Source organism: Arachis ipaensis, chromosome B05, assembly GCF_000816755.2.
Source record: "Arachis ipaensis cultivar K30076 chromosome B05, Araip1.1, whole genome shotgun sequence".
Lineage (NCBI taxonomy): Eukaryota > Viridiplantae > Streptophyta > Magnoliopsida > Fabales > Fabaceae > Arachis > Arachis ipaensis.
Window position 1 is genome coordinate 26053886 of NC_029789.2, and position 20870 is coordinate 26074755.

A 20870-nucleotide genomic window follows, 5' to 3' on the forward strand; every position below is an offset into this window, starting at 1 on the left:
AGAGAAATGGACACACTCCTCAGCATCTTTGAGGTCAAGGGGATTTCAGAAGAAACGACAATGCTCAGTTCCACATGGCAAAGAAAAATGGTCGATGCTATACTTGCGGATTGCCAGGGCACCTTGTTAAGGACTGCCGTCGAGGGAGGAACCGAGATGTGGAAAGGAGTCAGCAACCAAACCGAGATTTCACTATGAATGCAAGAGAGGCGACGGAATCGGATCCGCTGATAAGAGGTAAGCACATAAAGTTGTTGTGATATGTTATTAGGACCCAGTTGGCTTAGTTTTATCCTATGGAAGGTTGTCGTAAGTTTGGTCGGACTTAGAGATTTGTTAGAGGGACCGATGGAGAAGGAGGCTTTTGATGCATGTAGCTGAGTAATCTGGATTCTTAATGACGATAATCAGAGTGGACGTGCCGAAATGGTTATCGGGCATGACTAGAAATCTTGTCGGCTCCCTGTATAGGTGATGGGTGCGGGTCAGCACTGGTGGCAATGAAAGTACCAACTGACGCTTTTGCAGATTTAAGGTTTAGAAGGATTTTCAAATCTGGTTTGGAACTTTGGTTTAAATGAATTGGTTTTGAAACTAAGTCAAAACTTTTAGTTTGAATAATTTGGTTTATAGAAAAAGTGAGTTCCGAGATTTTCTTAATTTGTGAATTTGGTTTGACATTTGACTTATCAAAAAGGGATTCAAATTGAAAAGTTATGATTTAAGGATTTTAATGAATTTAAGAAAATCATGATATAAACTAATTGATTTACGAAGAAATAATTTTTGAATCTTTTGAAAAAGCTTTGACATTAAAAAGGTTTAGATTGAACTTATTTTGAAGCTTTTGAAAAATATTACAAAAGCGGTATTTGATTTAAAGGAACATCTCTGTTCAAGGTAGTGGAGTGAGTCGGACTCTTAGTGACAAATAATCAGAGTGACGCAATGGAAAGCGAGAGGGAACATCGACACGGTAAGACGCTTCGAGGAAGATATATCGCGTGATTCGAATTTTCGAGGGCGAAAATTTTATTAGGAGGGGAGAATGTAAGAACCAGCATAACCGTTTTAATAAAATAATAATTTTTAAGTGCCCAGAGTAGATTCAAAATTTAGAAGTTTTAATTTGAAATAGAAAGGTGAAATTCGATTTCGATGAATTTTTCTGAGTTGGAAAATATATCTTTTTCGAAAAGTTTTTGTAAAAATGCGTACTGGTGCTTAAGCTGGAGTACCAGCTCTAGTCTGTCCAGTACTGTGTATTTCAGAAAATAAGATTTTGAAAATTGATTTAATTGTTTTGAAAGGATACAAATAATTTAGAATTGAAAATCGGGCACTGATGAGCGGATAATTTATACGCTTTTTGGCATTATTTTTACATAGTTTTTAGTATGATTTAGTTAGTTTTTAATATATTTTTATTAGTTTTTAAATAAAAATCACATTTCTGGACTTTACTATGAGTTTATGTATTTTTCTGTGATTTCAGGTATTTTCTGGCTGAAATTGAGGGACTTGAGCAAAAATCAGATTCAGAGGTTGAAGAAGGACTGCAGATGCTGTTGGATTCTGACCTCTCTGCACTCAAAGTGGATTTTCTGGAGCTACAGAACTCCAACTGGCACGCCCTCAATTGCGTTGGAAAATAGACATCTAGGGCTTTCCAGCAATTAATAATAGTCTATACTTTGCCCGAGTTTAGACGATGCAAACTGGCGTTCAACGCCAGCTTCCTGCCCTATTCTGGAGTTAAACGCCAGAAACAGGTTGTAAAGTGGAGTTAAATGCCAGAAACAGGTTACAAACTGGTGTTCAATTCCAAGAGAAGCCTCTACACGTGTAAAGCTCAATGCTCAGCCCAAGCACACACCAAGTGGGCCCCTGAAGTAGATTTTTGCATCATTTACTCATTTCTGTAAACCCTAGTAACTAGTCTGATATAAATAAGACCTTTTACTATTGTATTAGACATCTTTGATAAGTTTTATGCTATCTTAGACCTTTATGGGGGCTGGCCATTCGGCCATGCCTGGACCATTATCACTTATGTATTTTCAATGGTAGAGTTTCTACATACCATAGATTAAGGTGTGGAGCTCTGCTGTTCCTCATGAATTAATGCGAGGTACTATTGTTTTTCTATTCAATTCAAGCCTATTTTTTATCTAAGATATACACTTGTTCTTCAACTTGAGGAAGGTGATGATCTGTGACACTCATCATCATTCTCACCTATAAACGTGTGCCTGACAACCACTTCTGTTCTACTTGCGATAGCTTGAGTGCGTATCTCTTAGCCTCCTGGTTCATGACGCATGGTTGCCTCGCCTGACAACCGAGCCCTCCATTTCATGAGATCAGAGTCTTCGTGGTATAGGCTAGAATTATTGGCGGCCATTCTTGAGATCCGAAAAGTCTAAACCTTGTCTGTGGTATTCCAAGTAGGATCTGGGAAGGGATGGCTGTGACGAGCTTCAAACTCGCGAGTGCTGGGCGTAGTGACAGACGCAAAAGGATTACTGAATCCTATTCCAGTATGATCGAGAACTGACAGATGAATAGCCGTGCTGTGACAGCGCATTTTGGACCATTTTCACTGAGAGGATGGGATGTAGCCATTGACGATGGTGATGCCCTACATAACGCTTGCCATGGAAAGGAGTATGAAGGATTGGATGAAGACAATAGGAAAGCAGAGAATCAGAAGGAACAAAGCATCTGCATACGCTTATCTGAAATTCTCACCAATGAATTACATAAGTACCTCTATCCTATATTTTATTCATATTTTTATTATCAATTCACCATAACCATTTGAATCCGCCTGACTGAGATTTACAAGGTGACCATAGCTTGCTTTAAACTGACAATCTCCGTGGGATCGACCCTTACTCACGTAAGGTTTATTACTTGGACGACCCAGTGCACTTGCTGGTTAGTTGTGCGAAGTTGTGACAAAGTGTGTGAATTACATTCCGAGCACCAAGTTTTTGGCGCCGTTGCCGGGGATTGTTCGAGTTTGGACAACTGACAGTTCATCTTGTTGCTCAGATTAGGTAATTTTATTTTATTTTTAAGCTTTTTTATTTCTTATTTTCGAAAATAATACAAAATTTTTTTTTCCTTTTTCGTTTTGCCCAAAATAATTTTCGAAAATTAAAAAAAATTTTAATAAAATCATAAAAATCAAAAAAATAATTTGATGTTTCTTGTTTAAGTCTTGTGTCAGTTTTTAAGTTTGGTGTCAATTGCATGTTTATCTCTTTCTTGCATTTTTCGAAAATCCATGCATTGCATTCTTCATGATCTTCAAGTTATTCTTGGTAAGTCTTCTTGTTTGATCTTTAAAATTTCTTGTTTTGTGTCTTTTCTTGTTTCTCATATGCATTTTTGAATTATTAATGTCTCAACATTGAAAATTTCTAAGTTTGGTGTCTTGCATGTTTTTCTTTTCTTAAAAATTTTCAAAAATAAGTCTTGATGTTCATCTTGAGATCTTCAAAGTGTTCTTGGTGTTCATCTTGACATTCATAAGTGTTCTTGCATGCATCATGTGTTTTGATTCATAATTTTCATGTTTTGAGTCTCTTGGTTGTTTTTCTCTTTCATCATTAAAAATTCAAAAATAAAAAAAAAATATCTTTCCCTTTTTCTTCTCATAAAATTCGAATATTTAAGTTGACTTTTTCAAAAATTTTTAAAATCTAGTTGTTTCTTATGAGTCAAATCAAAATTTCAATTTAAAAAAATTCTATCTTTTTCAAATCTTTTTCAAAAATCAAATCTTTTTCATTTTTCTTTTATGATTTTCGAAAATTTCAAATTAATTTTCAAAAATCTTTTTCTTATCTTGTTCATAATTTCAAAATCTTTACTAACAATTAATGTGAATGATTCAAAAATTTTTAAGTTTGTTACTTGCTTATTAAGAAAGGTTCAATCTTTAAATTTTAAAATCATATCTTTTTGTTTCTTGTTAGTCAAGTAATCAACTTTAATTTTCAAAAATCAAATCTTTTTAATTTCCTTTTTAAATCTTTTTCAAAATAAATGTCAATCACATCTTTTTCAAAATCAATTTCAAAATCTTTTCTAACCTCTTATCTTTTCAAATTGATTTTCAAATCTTTTTCAATTAACTACTTAACTTTTTGTTTGATTTTAAAGGTTTACTATTTCAATCATATCTTTTTCAAAACTACCTAACTAATTCTCTCTCTGATTTTCAAAAATCACCTTCCTCTTTTTCAAAATTCCTTTTTAATTAACTATTTGTTTTAAATTTTAATTTGATTTAATTTTATTTTTCTTTCTGAATTTTCGAATTTTAACTTTAATTTTAAATTAAAAACAAAAAATATTTTTCTTTTCTTTTCAATTATTTTCGAAAATTCTTCCCTCTCTCATCTCCTTTTAATTATTTATTTATTTACTAACACTTCTCTTCATCTCAAAATTCGAACCCTCTCTTCCTCTTGGTGTTCGAATTTTTCTTCTTCTATTCTTTTCTTCTTCTACTCACATAAAGGAATCTCTATACTGTGACATAGAGGATTCCTCTTCTTTTCTGTTCTCTTCTTTTTCACATGAGTAGGAACAAAGATAAGAACATTCTTGTTGAAGCTGATCCGGAACCTGAAAGGACTCTGAAGAGAAAGCTAAGAGAAGTTAAAACACAACACTCTGAAGAGGACTTTACTGAAATTTTCGAAAAAGAAGTTGAGATGGCCGAAACCAATAATAATGGTGGAGGTACAAGGAAGATGCTTGGTGACTTTACTGCACCAAATTCCAACTTGCATGGAAGAAGCATCTCAATCGCTGCCATTGGAGCAAACAATTTTGAGCTAAAGTCTCAATTAGTTTCTCTTATGCAACAGAATTGCAAGTTTCATAGACTTCCATCAGAAGATCCTTTTCAGTTCTTAACTGAGTTCTTGCAGATCTGTGATACTGTTAAAGACCAATGGGTTTGACTCCGAGGTCTACAGGCTTATTCTTTTTCCGTTTGCTGTAAGAGACAGAGCTAGAATATGGTTGGACTCTCAACCTAAAGATAGCCTGAACTCTTGGGATAAGCTGGTCACGGCTTTCTTAGCCAAGTTCTTTCCTCCTCAAAAGCTTAGCAAGCTTAGAGTGGATTTTCAAACCTTCAAACAGAAAGAAGGTGAATCCCTCTATGAAGCTTGGGAGAGATATAAGCAACTGACCAAAAAGTGTCCTTCTGACATACTTTCAGAATGGACCATCCTGGATATATTCTATGATGATCTATCTGAATTATCAAAGATGTCATTGGACCATTCTACAGGTGGATCCATTCACCTAAAGAAAACGCCTGCAGAAGCTCAAGAACTCATTGACATGGTTGCAAATAATCAGTTCATGTACACTTCTGAAAGGAATCCTGTGAGTAATGGGACGCCTCAGAAGAAGGGAGTTCTTGAAATTGATACTCTGAATGCCATATTGGCTCAGAATAAAATATTGACTCAGCAAGTCAATATGATTTCTCAGAGTCTGAATGGATTGCAAGCTGCATCCAACAGTACTCAAGAGGCATCTTCTGAAGAAGAAGCTTATGATCCTGAGAACCCTATGGAAATACCTATAATCCCTCATGGAGAAATCATCTAAATTTCTCATGGAAAGATCAAAAAAAGCCTCAACAAGGCTTTAATAATGGTGGAAGAAACAGGTTTAGCAATAGCAAGCCTTTTCCATCATCCACTCAGCAACAAACAGAGAATTTTGAGCAGAATCCATCTAGCTTAGCAAATATAGTCTCTGATCTATCTAAGGCCACTTTAAGTTTCATGAATGAAACAAGGTCTTTCATTAGAAATTTGGAGGCACAAGTGGGCCAGCTGAGTAAAAGGGTCACTGAAACTCCTCCTAGTACTCTCCCAAGCAATACAGAAGAGAATCCAAAAAGAGAGTGCAAGGCCATTACCTTACTTGGTGTGGCCGAACCCAAAATGGAGGAGGAGGACGTGAATCCTAGTGAGGAAGACCTCCTGGGACGCTCAGTGACCAATAAGGAGTTTTCCTTTGAGGAACCAAAGGAATCTGAGGCTCATCTAGAGACCATAGAGATTCCATTGAACTCTCTGTAATGGAGAAACTAGGGATCTTTGAGGTGCAAGCTGCCAGAATCTCATTAGAGATGGCAGACAACTCAAGAAAACAGGCTTATGGGTAAGTAGAGGACGTGTTAGTAAAGGTTGAAGGCTTTTACATCCTTGCTGATTTCATAATCCTAGACACTGGGAAGGATGAGGATGAATCCATCATCCTTGGAATACCCTTCCTAGCCACAGCAAGAGCTGTGATTGATGTGGACAGAGGAGAATTGGTCATTCAACTGAATGAGGACAACCTTGTGTTTAAAACTCAAGGATCTCCTTCTGTAACCATGGAGAGGAAGCATGAAAAGCTTCTCTCACTGCAGAGTCAACCAAAACCCCCACAGTCAAACTCTAAGTTTGGTGTTGAACCCCCACATTCAAACTCTAAGTTTGGTGTTGGGAGGTTCCAACAATGCTCTGAACATCTGTGAGGCTCCATGGGAGCTCACTGTCAAGCTATTGACATTAAAGAAGCGCTTGTTGGGAGGAAACCCAATGTTATTTAATTATATCTATTTTATTTTCTATTATTATTTTATGTTTTTTTAGGTTGATGATCATGTGGAGTCACAAAAACTACTGAAAAATAAAAAACAGAATGAAAAACAGCTTTAAAAACAGCTCACCTTGGAGGAAGAACTTACTGGCGTTTAAACGCCAGTAAGAAGCATCAAACTGGCGTTTAACGCCAGAAAGAAGCATCAAGCTGGCGTTAAACGCCAGAAACAAGCACCAAACTGGCGTTTAACGACAGAACAGAGCATGGAAGTGGCGTTAAACGCCAGAAACAGGCTACATTTGGGCGTTTAACACCAAAAACAAGCAGCAAGCTGACGTTAACGCCAGACATGCATGCTAAAGGCATTTTACACGCCTAATTGGAGCAGCGATGTTAAGTCCTTGACCCCACTGGATCTGTGGACCCCACAAGATCCCCTCAGGATCTATGGACCCCACAGGATCCCCACCTCTTCTTCTCTCCTCTTTACACCTTTTCATAACTCTCTTCCACAAATACCCTTCACCAATCACCTCAATCACTCTTCCCCATCACCTCTTCACCATTCACATCCATCCTCTCTTCCCCAAAAAAACCCACCTACCTCCAAAATTCAAATTCTTTTCCCTCCCAAATCCAACCCTAATGGCCGAACCCTAAACCCCCACTCCTATATAAACCCTTCATTCATTCTTCATTTTCACACAACACAACCCTCTCTTCTTCCCCTTGGCTGAATACACACCTCTCTCCCTCTCCTCCATTTTTCTTCTTTTTCTCCTTCTTTCTTTCTTCTTTTGCTCGGGGACGAGCAAATATTTTAAGTTTGGTGTGGTAAAAGCATAGCTTTTTGTTTTTCTATAACCATCAATGGCACCTAAGACCAGAGAAACCTCAAGAAAGAGGAAAGGGAAGGCAATTGCTTCCACCTCTGAGTCATGAGAGATGGAGAGATTCATCTCAAAGGTCCATCAAGACCACTTCTATGAAGTTGTGGCCAAGAAGAAAGCGATTCCCGAGGTTCCTTTCAAGCTCAAAAAGAATGAGTATCCGGAGATCCGACATGAGATCCGAAGAAGAGGTTGGGAAGTTCTCACCAACCCCATTCAACAAGTCGGGATCTTAATGGTTCAAGAGTTCTATGCAAATGCATGGATCACTAGGAACCATGATCAAAGTGTGAACCCGAATCCAAAGCATTGGCTTACCATGGGGAAATACTTAGATTTCAGTCCGGAAAATGTAAGGCTGGCGTTCAACTTGCCAATGATGGAAGAAAACGCACGCCCCTACACTAGAAAGGTCAACTTTGATCAACGGTTGGACCAAGTCCTCATGGACATATGTGTGGAAGGAGCTCAATGGAAAGTTGACTCAAGAGGCAAGCCGGTTCAATTGAGAAGACTGGACCTTAAGCCTGTAGCTAGAGGATGGTTGGAGTTCATTCAACGCTCAATTATTCCTACTAGCAACTGGTCTGAAGTTACTATAGACCGGGCCATCATGATCCATAGTATCATGATGGGGGAGGAAGTGGAAGTTCATGAGATTATACCTCAAGAACTCTACAAGGTGGCTGACAAGTCCTCCACTTTGGCAATGTTAGTCTTTCCTCACCTCATTTGTCACCTCTGCAATTCTGCTGGAATTGACATAGAGGGAGACATCCTCATTGAAGAGGACAAGCCCATCACTAAGAAAAGGATGGAGCAAACAAGAGATCATGGACCTCAACAAGAGCATGAGGAATTCTCTCACCAAGAAATTCCTGAGATACCTCAAGGGATACATTTTCCTCCACATAACTATTGGGAGCAACTAAGGATAGAAGCACCAAAATCACTAGGGATGAAGCAACAAAGACAAGGAAGAGACATAGAGGAGCTCAAGAGCACCATTGGTTCTTCAAGAAAAGGAAGACGCCACCCTCACTAAGGTGGACCCATTCCTTAATCTCATTGTTCTTATTTTCCTGTTTTTCGTTTACTATGCTTTATGTTTATGTTTGTGTCTTATTACATGATCATTAGTATTTAAGTGTCTATGCCTTAAAGTTATGAATGTCCTATAAATCCATCACCTCTCTTAAATGAAAAATGTTCTAAAAACAAAAGAACAAGAAGTACATGGTTTCGAATTCATCTTTGAAACTAGTTTAATTATTTTGATATGGTGACAATACTTTTTGATTTCTGAATGAATGCTTGAACAGTGCATATGTCTTTTGATATTGTGGTTTATGAATGTTAAATATGTTGGCTCTTGAAAGAATGATGAAAAAGGAGAAATGTTATTGATAATCTGAAAAATCATAAAAATGATTCTTGAAGCAAGAAAAAGCAGTGAATACAAAAGATTGCGAAAAAAAAGAGAAGAGAAAAGAAAAAAATGGCGAAAAAAAAAGAGAGAAAGAAAAAGCCAAAATCTCTTTAAACCAAAAGGCAAGAGAAAAAAGCCAATAGCCCTTAAAACCAAAAGGCAAGGGTAATAAAAAGGATCCAAGGCTTTGAGCATCAGTGGATAGGAGGGCCTAAAGGAATAAAATCCTGGCCTAAGCGGCTAAACCAAGCTGTCCCTAACCATGTGCTTGTGGCGTGAAGGTGTCAAGTGAAAACTTGAGACTGAGCGGTTAAAGTCAAGGTCAAAGCAAAAAAAAGAGTGTGCTTAAGAACTTTGGACACCTTTAATTGGGGATTCTAGCAAAGCTGAGTCACAATCTGAAAAGGTTCACCCAGTTATGTGTCTGTGGCATTTATGTATCCGGTGGTAATACTGGAAAACAAAGTGCTTAGGGCCACGGCCAAGACTCATAAAGTAGCTGTGTTCAAGAATCAACATACTAAACTAGGAGAATCAATAACACTATCTAAAATCTAAGTCCCTATAGATGCCAATCATTCTGAACTTCAATGGATAAAGTGAGATGCCAAAACTATTCAAGAGGCAAAGAGCTACTAGTCCCGCTCATCTGATTGGAGCTAAGTTTCATTGATATTTTAGAATTTATAGTATATTCTCTTCTTTTTATCCGATTTGATTTTCAGTTGCTTGGGGACAAGCAACAATTTAAGTTTTGTGTTGTGATGAGCGGATAATTTATACGCTTTTTAGCATTATTTTTACATAGTTTTTAGTATGATTTAGTTAGTTTTTAATATATTTTTATTAGTTTTTAAATAAAAATTACGTTTCTTGAATTTACTATGAGTTTGTGTGTTTTTCTGTGATTTCAAGTATTTTCTGGCTAAAATTGAGGGACTTGAGCAAAAATCAGATTCAGAGGTTGAAGAAGGACTGCAGATGCTGTTGGATTCTGACCTCCCTGCACTCAAAGTAGATTTTCTGGAGATACAGAACTCCAAATGGCACGCCCTCAATTGCGTTGGAAATTAGACATCCAGGGCTTTCCAGCAATATATAATAGTCCATACTTTGCCCAAGTTTAGATGACGCAAACTGGCGTTCAACGCCAGCTTTCTGCTCTATTCTGGAGTTAAACGCCAGAAACAGGTTGCAAAGTGGAGTTAAACGCCAGAAACAGGTTACAAACTGGCGTTCAACTCCAAGAGAAGCCTCTACACGTGTAAAGCTCAATGCTCAGCCCAAGCACACACCAAGTGGGCCCCAGAAGTAGATTTCTGCATCATTTACTCATTTATGTAAACCCTAGTAATTAGTCTGATATAAATAGGACCTTTTACTATTGTATTAGACATCTTTGATCAGTTTTATGCTATCTTAGACTTTTATGGGCGCTGACCATTCGGCCATGCCTGGACCATTATCACTTATGTATTTTCAACGGTAGAGTTTCTACACACCATAGATTAAGGTGTGGAGCTCTGCTGTTCCTCATGAATTAATGCGAAGTACTATTGTTTTTCTATTCAATTCAAGCCTATTTCTTATCTAAGATATACACGTGTTCTTCAACTTGAAGAAGGTGATGATCTGTGACACTCATCATCATTCTCACCTATGAACGCGTGCCTGACAACCACTTCCGTTCTACTTGCGATAGCTTGAGTGCGTATCTCTTAGCCTCCTGGTTCATGCCGCATGGTTGCCTCGCCTGACAACCGAGCCCTCCATTCCATGAGATCAGAGTCTTCATGGTATAGGTTAGAATTATTGACGGCCATTCTTGAGATCCGAAAAGTCTAAACCTTGTCTGTGGTATTCCGAGTAGGATCGGGGAAGGGATGGCTGTGACGAGCTTCAAACTCGCGAGTGCTGGGCATAGTGACAGACACAAAAGGATTACTGAATCCTATTCCAGTATGATCGAGAACCGACAGATGAATAGCCGTGCTGTGACAGCGCATTTTGGACCATTTTCACTGAGAGGATGGGATGTAGCCATTGACGACGGTGATGCCCTACATAACGCTTGCCATGGAAAGGAGTATGAAGGATTGGATGAAGACAATAGGAAAGTAGAGAATCAGAAGGAACAAAGCATCTCCATACGCTTATCTGAAATTCTCAACAATGAATTACATAAGTACCTCTATCCTGTATTTTATTCATATTTTTATTATCAATTCACCATAACCATTTGAATCCGCCTGACTGAGATTTACAAGGTGACCATAGCTTGCTTCAAGCCGACAATCTCCGTGGGATCGACCCTTACTCACGTAAGGTTTATTACTAGGACGACCCAGTGCACTTGCTGGTTAGTTGTGCGAAGTTGTGACAAAGTGTGTGAATTACATTTCGAGCACCAAGTTTTTGGCGCCGTTGTTAAGGATCATAATTTCGTGCACCAGGCACTAACCTTAAAGGTTTAGGCCCAAAGTGGACCAAACAAACTGAAAATGCTACACGGTTGGACCAGGCCAAAGTGGGCCCAAGGCCAACATATAAAAGCACATTCTGATGAGCTTTAAGCTCATTTTCAGCACACACACAAAGAGAGGGGCGCTAGTTTTGAGAGAAGAGAGGAGGAAGAAGAGCACTATTCATCTCCTCCTTCTTTTGACAATATCTTGAGCTACGGAGCTCCGATTGACGAGCTGTTTGCGGCCACGTGAAGTTCTCATCGAGCTCTTTGTTTCTATATAAGAAAATCTGGTAAGAACTCGAAGCTCACACTCCAATTTCCTGCCCTAGTTTCTGTGCATTTTTTGTTATGGTTTTTTAGTAGATTTTGTGGTTTTGGTTGTTTTGGTGATCTCTAGTAGTGGGTAATTATTTGGAATTGCCCCAATCCTCTTTGGACAAGGAAAAGTTTCTCATAAACCCTTGTAGTGTTGTATGTTATGGTTTTTAGGTTTTGATTTTAGTGATATATGTGTTGTTAGTTTGAGCTTTGGTGCTTTTTGGAGTTATCTTGGCTTTTTGGTGGTTTCGTGCGTGGAGGATAATCAGCCAAGGTATGGTTTCGGTTTTCTTTATGTAATATGTAATATTTCTGGACACTTAGGCTAGTTGACCTTAAGATAGGATTGAATGTTTGGGTGTATGTTTAATTGTATGTAAATTTGATATTCGATGATAAGTTGTATGGAGGTGGATGAAGAATGTTGTGATTTATTTGTTGTTAATGAGTGATTGATGATATTAATGATGAATGGGAGGTTGATAAGGGGTATGAGGGTTATTGGTGTTAATGATATATTATTATGTTGGTTGATGTTGATGAGTGTGTATGTTGATTGTGGTAATATGAATATTGATAATGATTACTAATATTGAGGTTAATTGATGAGGAGTATGAATGTTGATTTTGTTGACTTTTGTTGGAGGATGTGAGTTTTATGAGGATAATATGAGGAATAAACATTTAGATAGATTTGGTTAATGTTAGACATTGTTTAGTGATGGTTATTGAAATTGATGAGGATTTATACTGGTTGTTGATGTTGTTGTTGGTTGATGATGATTATGAGTGTTTATGATGGTTTTAGATGTTGATGATTAAGGGTTTTGATGGTGTTGAATGGTGTAATTGGAATATTATGGATGGTTGAGTTGGGAGAGGAATGGTATGGACTTTTATGTTATTTTGGTATTGTTTGGATTGTGATTAGTTTGGTTTTGAATTGGGAGTTTTGGTAAAATATAGGTTTTGAGACTTTTGGTAAAAACATATTTTTGGTGAACTTTGATAGATTATAACTTGAGCCTCAGTTTTCAAAATTTGTTGAAATTTGCTTTAAATTAAAGTTCATTGAAAAATCTTTAAATGGATATAAAGTTTGTAGGAAATGAATTTTTGTAGAGGAAGTTTGGATCATTCAAAGTTTGGTGTCGAAATCTGAATTTTGTGCATCCTGCAGAATTTGTGATTTCTGGTTTGTAGGCGCACGCACAACCTTGTGTGCATGCACAACCTTGTGTGCATGCACACCCATGTGAGTTTTTGAACCTGTGCGTACGCACAGCCTTGTGCACACACACACACATAGGGGAAGGCTTGCTGTTAAGAGCGCTAGCACGACCTGTGCGCACACATAACCAGCGAAGTTTTGCAAGCTGTGCGCATGCACACGTTGGAAGGTGCACTCTGTTGAGGGCATTCGCACGCCTTGTTCGAGCGAACAGAGTTAGAAAATTTTACACTTGTGCGTATGTACACCTCAATGTGTACGCACACATCTTAAAAATCTCTTGGGCGTACGCACGCACACCCTTGTGCGTACACACATGCCCTGTTTTTCAACTAAAATTTTGTTTTTAACTGTTCCACCTTCCCAATAGGGTTGTAAACTTCTGTGACACCTATTTAAGACATTTTGGCTTATTTTTTAATGTTAAACATATAGAAGGTCTTGGGTGGAATTATCTGGGTATTACCTTGAAATGTTAGAGAACGGAAGTTTAGGTTTCTGGTGTATTGAGGATGAGTTTGGTTGAGAGAGAAGGAAGAGTAGTGAACTTGGTGATTGCTGACAACGAATTGAGAAACTGGTGAACTAATGAGTTTGGAATGGGAATTATGAATTGATGATGGGTGTAATGAGTTGAGGACTCAAAAAGGAATGATGATCTTGATGAATGTTGAGAGTGTACCAGGCACTATATCCTTGGGTTAAGCGTGGTGGTAACTCAAAGAGGAATGATGATCTTGTTGAATATTGAGAATGTGCCAGGCACTATATTCTTGGGTTAAGTATGATAGTGTGCAGGGTATTATGTCCCTGGAATTGAATTATGTTTGATAATCTTTTCTGTTGCAAGAGTGTGTCAGGCACTATACCCTTGGGTTGCGCATGCGAGTGTGCCCGGCACTATATCCGTGGACGTGGCAGAAAAGCTACATCTGGAAGGATGTGTTGGATTGGCATTTATAGACCGACAAGTGATATCACGAGCCAATAGGACAGGCATTCATCGTATGCATCTCTTATATGTTTGTTTGCTTTGATTACTTGAGTTTGCCTACTTGTATAATATGTCTACTTGCTTCTTGAATTACTTGTTATATATGAATACTATCTATGTTTTACTTGCGTGCATTATCTGTGATTGTCTGGTGCTGAGGATGATAGGTAGGCGGTGGCGATGGGGTCGCATGGAGGGTAGGTTGGCGAATGTTGTGGGATACAGCGGTGTGGTTTAGTATTAGTTAGAAATTTCCTAAGTTTAGATAACCCTGTTTACAGTTTAGGGTTTAAGTTATTTATTTTGTTATGGCTTGGATATTCTGTATCGATGTGAAGTTCTAAGATTGCCTTCGGCGTCTCGGAACCTTATATATTATATTATTGGGCACTGTTACCATACTAAGAACCTCTGGTTCTCATACCATATTCTGTTGTTATTTTTCATATGCAAGTCGCAACCCACCTCGGTGAGTTGCTTGACGGTGATAGAACAGATGATCTTTATCATGTTTTGGAGTCCTTTGATTTATTTTCATTAGTACTCTCACTTTTGTATTTAGTTTGCCTTAGAGGCTTACTTTGAGAGAGAGATACTGTATAAGCTGTTTTACTTTCAAAATTCTGTATGTCTGTATTTAATTAGTCGGCCTAAACTCCGCAGGCTTAGACTAGTATCATATGATTATTATACTCTTATATAACTACATATATCTTGCTATCTCACATAGTGGATCTTGTCTTTTACGCTTGTAGTTTCGTGTGAACGTTCGTTCTTTGTAATTCCGTATTTGAGCTTATTTTCTTCATCGGACTTCTAGAATTATTACTCTTTCTATATATATATTTATGTATAAGTCATAGATTTATCATAACCTTTGATTAACCTTTGCTTTATAGCATGAGGTAAGGCTTAAGGTAATTAGGGTGTTACACTTAACCTATTATCTACCTTTCCAAACCTCTTTGACACCTGTTTAGGGTTCGTTAGTGAGTTTTTAAAACTTTGGAACAAGTGTGAACATGTTGAGTTAGTTGAGTAATTATTGAGAAGGAATTTCGAAGAGGATAACTAAGTTAATGAGGTATTGGTAACACTGAATGAGTAGTGATTGATAAAGATGATGATAATAATGATGAATTATAATTGAATGAGACATAAGTTGATGAGAGGTGTGATGAGAATGACTATGACATTATGAGATGTTGATGAATGAGTTTAATTAAGATATGATGAAAATGATTATGATAATGAGAGGTGAGGATGATTAACGATGAACACGTCTATGAATTCTCTTTGGTTGCAATTGGTGACATGGCACATTTTCTCTCTAATGGTGACAAGGCACATATTCCCTCTAATGGTGACAGGGGATTCTTCCTCTAACGGTCTGCCAATGTGCTGAGATAAGTGAGCACAACAGAGAGACAATGTTCGGGGTAGCTACCGGACATGTCAGGTTTGGTTATATAACCGACATATGAGACTCATCAGTCATAGGATAGGCATACATCATATGCATTTGTATATTTTTCTTGAGTGTGCATTGATTCGATTTGCCTAACTGCTTAGTTATTTTCATCTACTACTTGCTTTACTTGCTATATCTGTACCTTATTGTGTTTTCTTTGTTTGATTTGTATGTGTATGTACTTGAGAGACCCCTCATTCGATGGAGGCATGATGAGGGTTGTTTCACCCGGTGATTATAACACCCTAATTAGCTAAAGCCTTACCTCGCGTCGTAAAGCAAAGGTTAATCAAAGGTTACGACAATTTTAAGCTTTTACATATATTATATAGAAGGAATTGATAATATCTAGAAGCCCGATGAAGAATATAGCTCAAAAACAGGATTTGAAAAGTGTAAAATGTACTAGCGAAGCTACTAACTTAAAGCACATGAAACAGACGTATATAACAAAATATAGTAGTATAATATCATAAGAATCTAGCCACGGCTCGCAGAGTTTAAGCCGGCTAGCCATATACAGACCATATGTGAAACCAGACAGTAACAACAGCTTATACAAGTTTTGTTCTCTCAATACAAGCCTCTAGACCAAAACAAAATACAAATGTGAGAGACATATATATACTAAATAAACAAAAGGACTTCAAAGGTATCCAGATCCTCCGCTCCTGTCACCAATATAACATCTCACCGGGGTGGGTTGCGACCTGCATCTGAAAAACATAACAGAAATATGGTATGAGAACTGGAGGTTCTCAGTATGGTAACAGTGCCCAATGATGTAGGATATAAGACCCCGGGACGCCAAAGGCAATCCTAGACTCTATATCCATCACAAGATTCAAGCTTAAAGCATTTCTAAAACAAATACGCATAATATGTAAAACCTCAACAAAACTTAAGCCATAGCACCACCAAAGGGTAATCTATCTTAGGGGATTTCTACTCTAATCAAACACCGCTGTCCCACAGCCTTCACCAACCGATCCGCCATGCGATCCCATCACCACCGCCTTCCGAACCTCCTCAATCCTAGTAAAAGCACAAGTATATACAATATAAGTAAAACACAAGTAGAAGCATATATAGCAATTAGACATGTTATACAGATAGGGAAAACAATATCAAGTCGGCAAAGCATACAAACAGGTAGAAAATGCATATGATGAATGTATGCCCTACTGGATGTGATATCACATTGTCGGTTCAACTACCAACCCGACATATTTCCATGGAGATGTTGCCCTTCGAAATTATGGTGTGGGAACCCCCGAGATATAGTGCTCGGATCACTATCCAGGGTTTTGTGCCTGTACGCTCTGATGATCCGAAGGGATGTGAGTGGGAGCTATTGCTACTGACCCCACATCTAAGCGCAAGTGTGACGAACCACCACCCTTATGCCGCCGCCGCTACCTCGACAGACGAGATCCAACCTCGGCCCCTGCCGGGTGCATAGCATCTCATAATCTCAATGAAAAAGTAGTGCAGTGGTTTTCAAAAATATTTTCAGTACAAGATGGATCCATCACTTTATTCAGAGTCCTCGACTCTATTCAACCACTGTTCATTCACATTTCAGTTCCTTGATTTTCGCATCTCATTCATCAACCATTCATCACACATCATCAACCCTTCCCCAATACAACAGAAACCTAGTACTCAGTTTGCTAACTTTTTCCAAATAATAACGTCTAAAACCCTTAAATCTTTTCCCATGTTTGAGTATTCAAAAATATGCCCAAAAGTCTAAAAAAAAGTGACATGGAAGCTTAAAACCTCGTCGGGAAGGTGAAATAGTTGAAAACAAAGCAAAATTTGAGAAACAGGGCGTGTGCGTACGCACAGGGGTGTGCGTACGCACAGGTGTCAAAACTCAAAATGGTCTGTTCACTCGCACAACCTGTGCCAGCGCTCCCAACAGATTGGCCTTCCCAACGTGTGCATGCGCACAGGTCTGTGCGTACGCACATGTTGCAATTTCCCATTGGTGTGCGCGCACACAAGTTGTGCCAGCGCTGCAAGCAGAGTGTCTGCCTCTGCGTGTGCGGACACACAGGTCTATATGTACGCACAGGTCATAATTTTCGTAGAGTGTGCGTGCGCACAAGGCTGTGCGTGCGCACACACCAGAAAACTCAGAATTCTGTAACTTTGCAGAATTTTCAAATTTTCAACACCAACTTTGAATGATCATAACTTCCTCCACAAAATTTCAAATTTTGCAAACTTTATATCAATTTAAAGGGTTTTCAAAGGTCTTCAATTCTAAGCAAATTTCAACCAATTTTGAAAATTGAGGCAAAAGTTATGATCAGACAAAGTTTACCAAAATTTAACTTTTTCCCAAAATCATAATTTCCACAATTCCTTTATAAAACATAAGCAAAACCAAACCAAACCATTCCAAACTCCACTTTTCATCAAAATCAACCCTCTATGTCATACTACCCCAAAATTACCACATTTTTCTTCACCTTTCCTCATCCACACATCAACATCAATATATCTCATATATCAAACTTCATTAACAATTTTCCATCTACATTACCAATCGATCAACACCAATATCACATTTATCAACATAATCTACTACTCAACTTCACAAGTCATTCATCCTCATCATATCACTATTAATCATCAATATCAACTCAAAAATCATCATTTCATCAAACATCATCATACAATAACATCCAACAACTCATCAACCATTCAAATCCAATCCTATCCTATGGGTTACTAGTCTAAGTGTCCATGAATATTATATACTACATAGAGAAAATCGAAACCATACCTTGGCCGATTCCCTTTATGAACCAAATAAGCTTTCAACCAAAATCCAACCACCAATGTAGCTCCAACAAGCAGCAACAAGCTCCAAACTCACAATAATCAAGCTATATACATATGAATCACCAAAAATCAACATAGGGCTCATCATAAATCAAAAGTTCACAAGAGATCAAAGCCTTTTACCTTTCACAACAGATTTGGATGTCAAAACCCAAAGCTAAGCAAGGATTAGAGTGAACCTAAATACCAAGAATCACAAAAAACTCATTTAACCCACAGCCCTAATAAACCGAAATTTTCAAGGAAGAACTGGGAAGATTTTGAATTTTTCTTACCAGTTTCTTACATGGGTTTTGTAGAGCTCTTCGTAAGGAATGCGTAGCTGCTGACGACACGCAAATCGGAGCACCGTAGCTCAAGATATGAGCTTGGGAAGGAGATGATGAATAGTGCTCTAGGGTTTCTCTTCTTCTTCTCTTCCCAACTGTGTGAGTGTGTTTATTGAGTGTTATGAGTGTTTGGGTTCATTAATGAACCCTTATATATGTTGGACTTGGGCCCAACTTGGGCCTGGTTCAATCCGTTAGCATTTTTAGCCCGTTTGGCCCAACTTCGGGCCAAACCCTTAAAATTAATGCCCGATTTTTCATTTCTAATATTTTTCTAAGGTTTTTGACTGTTTCAACTTTTCCTGCGCAGCACCAGGCAGACTTCAACCGGTTCAACTGCCAGTTCGTGGTTTTTCACTGTTTTTCGCAGAAAACATATTTTCTGACTCGAAAAGACCCATTGAGTCCAAAAATGATGTTTAAAACCTCAAATTCTCACTAAAATTTTTGGAATCAAATTTGGGTAATTTAACCACTTAATTAACCGGTTCGATTAATTGCGGTTCTTACAATGATTAGGAGGTTTGAGGAGACAGAAAGTGAAGTGTTAGGTTAGAATTAGAATTCCCTCAAACTCAAAACAAAACCCTTTTCTTAATAAATCGAACTCAAATCATAATTCTTTTCTTAATAAATGAAACTCAAAACAAAACCCTTTTATCAATAAATTAAACTCAAAATATAATGCTTTTCTTAATAAATCAAACTCAAAATGTAATTCCTTTATTAATAAATAAAACTCAAAACATAATTCTTTTCTTAATAAATCGAACTGAAAACATGACTCTTTCTGTAAAAATCAAAATCAAATAATATGATTCTTGAATCAAATTTTCTTTTAAATAACGCTTCAAACAAAGTCTCAGAATTTTATAAAAATTTTAGCAACATCTCCTCTAAAATCTGGACTTTGCCACTCTTCAAGGATCCCAACAACCAAACCAAACACTTCTCGATTATTCAAATCATTTCCAATAAATCATTATCTCAACAACTCCAACTCAACTCAAGAAAATTAACAAAAATCCAGAATTTGAAAAACTAATACAGTGAATCACAATAATTCAATCTCGATTATCAATACGCATTCTAACGTTCAATAATCATTATATCACAATTCAGAAACCAATTTAATCAATCAATAAATCAATCATTTATCCAAAATAACTCAGTTCAATCCATAAGACTCACATAATGCCCAAAAATATATTATTTGCTTCAATATCGATTTATAACAATTCTTGAGAATAAAATAAGTTTAAGAAAAGTGTCCCTACCTCAATCGCGACTTAACTACGCGACACAAAACTCCTTTTTCTCCTGGCCCACAAGCGGCAGCTTCAATCGCAACTTGCAATAACTGGGACTCGATCCTATATTACCAAAACCTCAAAATCTCTAACCAAACATAACAGAATACTGATTTTTAAAAGTTTTGAGATGAAAATGCTTATTGTAACAAAGGAAGAATGAGTAAACCGAGCAGCAACAACCCCGGCAGTAGTTCCGGCGACAGCAGCGCTATACCCAATTACCAAAAACTCTGGCAGTGGCGACAACAGAGGAGTGGCGATGTCAGTGTGGCTTCCCGATGGCCAGCAACACAGCGGTGCAGCCTCCAGCAGCTCGACGGGATCATTCTTTCTCACGGTTCTGATTCTCCGATGGCGACGTGATGTCTCTTGGCTTCGGTGGCAGCAAAACAATGAGGATGAGCTCCTCTAGCTCGCGCGCAGCAGCGCCATTGAAGAACGTGGCAGCGGCAGCGGCCAAACGCGAATGGCGACATAGCTAACCGCAACCCTCTCTTCCTCACATGTCGTCTTCCCTCTCGGTGACCATGACGACGGCGACGCCTCGACAGCTTCTTTTCCTTTCTCATGCGATGACGACGATAGCTCCACGAAACGGTGACGATGGCGAAATAGAACGCGACGAACGGTGGTGGCGGCACCCTTCCGTTGCCGGCACGCTCATCTTCGCCTCCATTTCTCTCTCTCACTGTTGTGTGTGTGTGAGTGCTCTCCGTGTATGTATTAGTGAGCTAAGTGTGTGTGTGAGGCAAGGTGAGGGATGGGTGTGGCGCTAGGTTAGATGGAGTGGGTGAGGGGGGTGTATTGGAGTTAGGGTTTTAATTTAAGAAAAAGAGTAAGGGTATGTTGGTAAGTTTAAACAAAAATAGAGATAATATAGTAATTAAAAACTAATTTTAATCCAATAATAATTATATATAAAAACACTATTTGTTCATC

The 20870-nt window shown here is 38.1% G+C and overlaps 1 protein-coding gene across 1 annotated transcript; it reads left to right on the top strand.

The window, feature by feature from the left end:
- On the top strand, positions 75 to 20294 carry LOC107640409. The gene is made up of 2 exons (XM_016343930.1): positions 75 to 237; positions 20083 to 20294. Exons 1-2 carry the CDS (start codon positions 75 to 77, stop codon positions 20292 to 20294), a joined length of 375 nt encoding a protein of 124 aa, XP_016199416.1.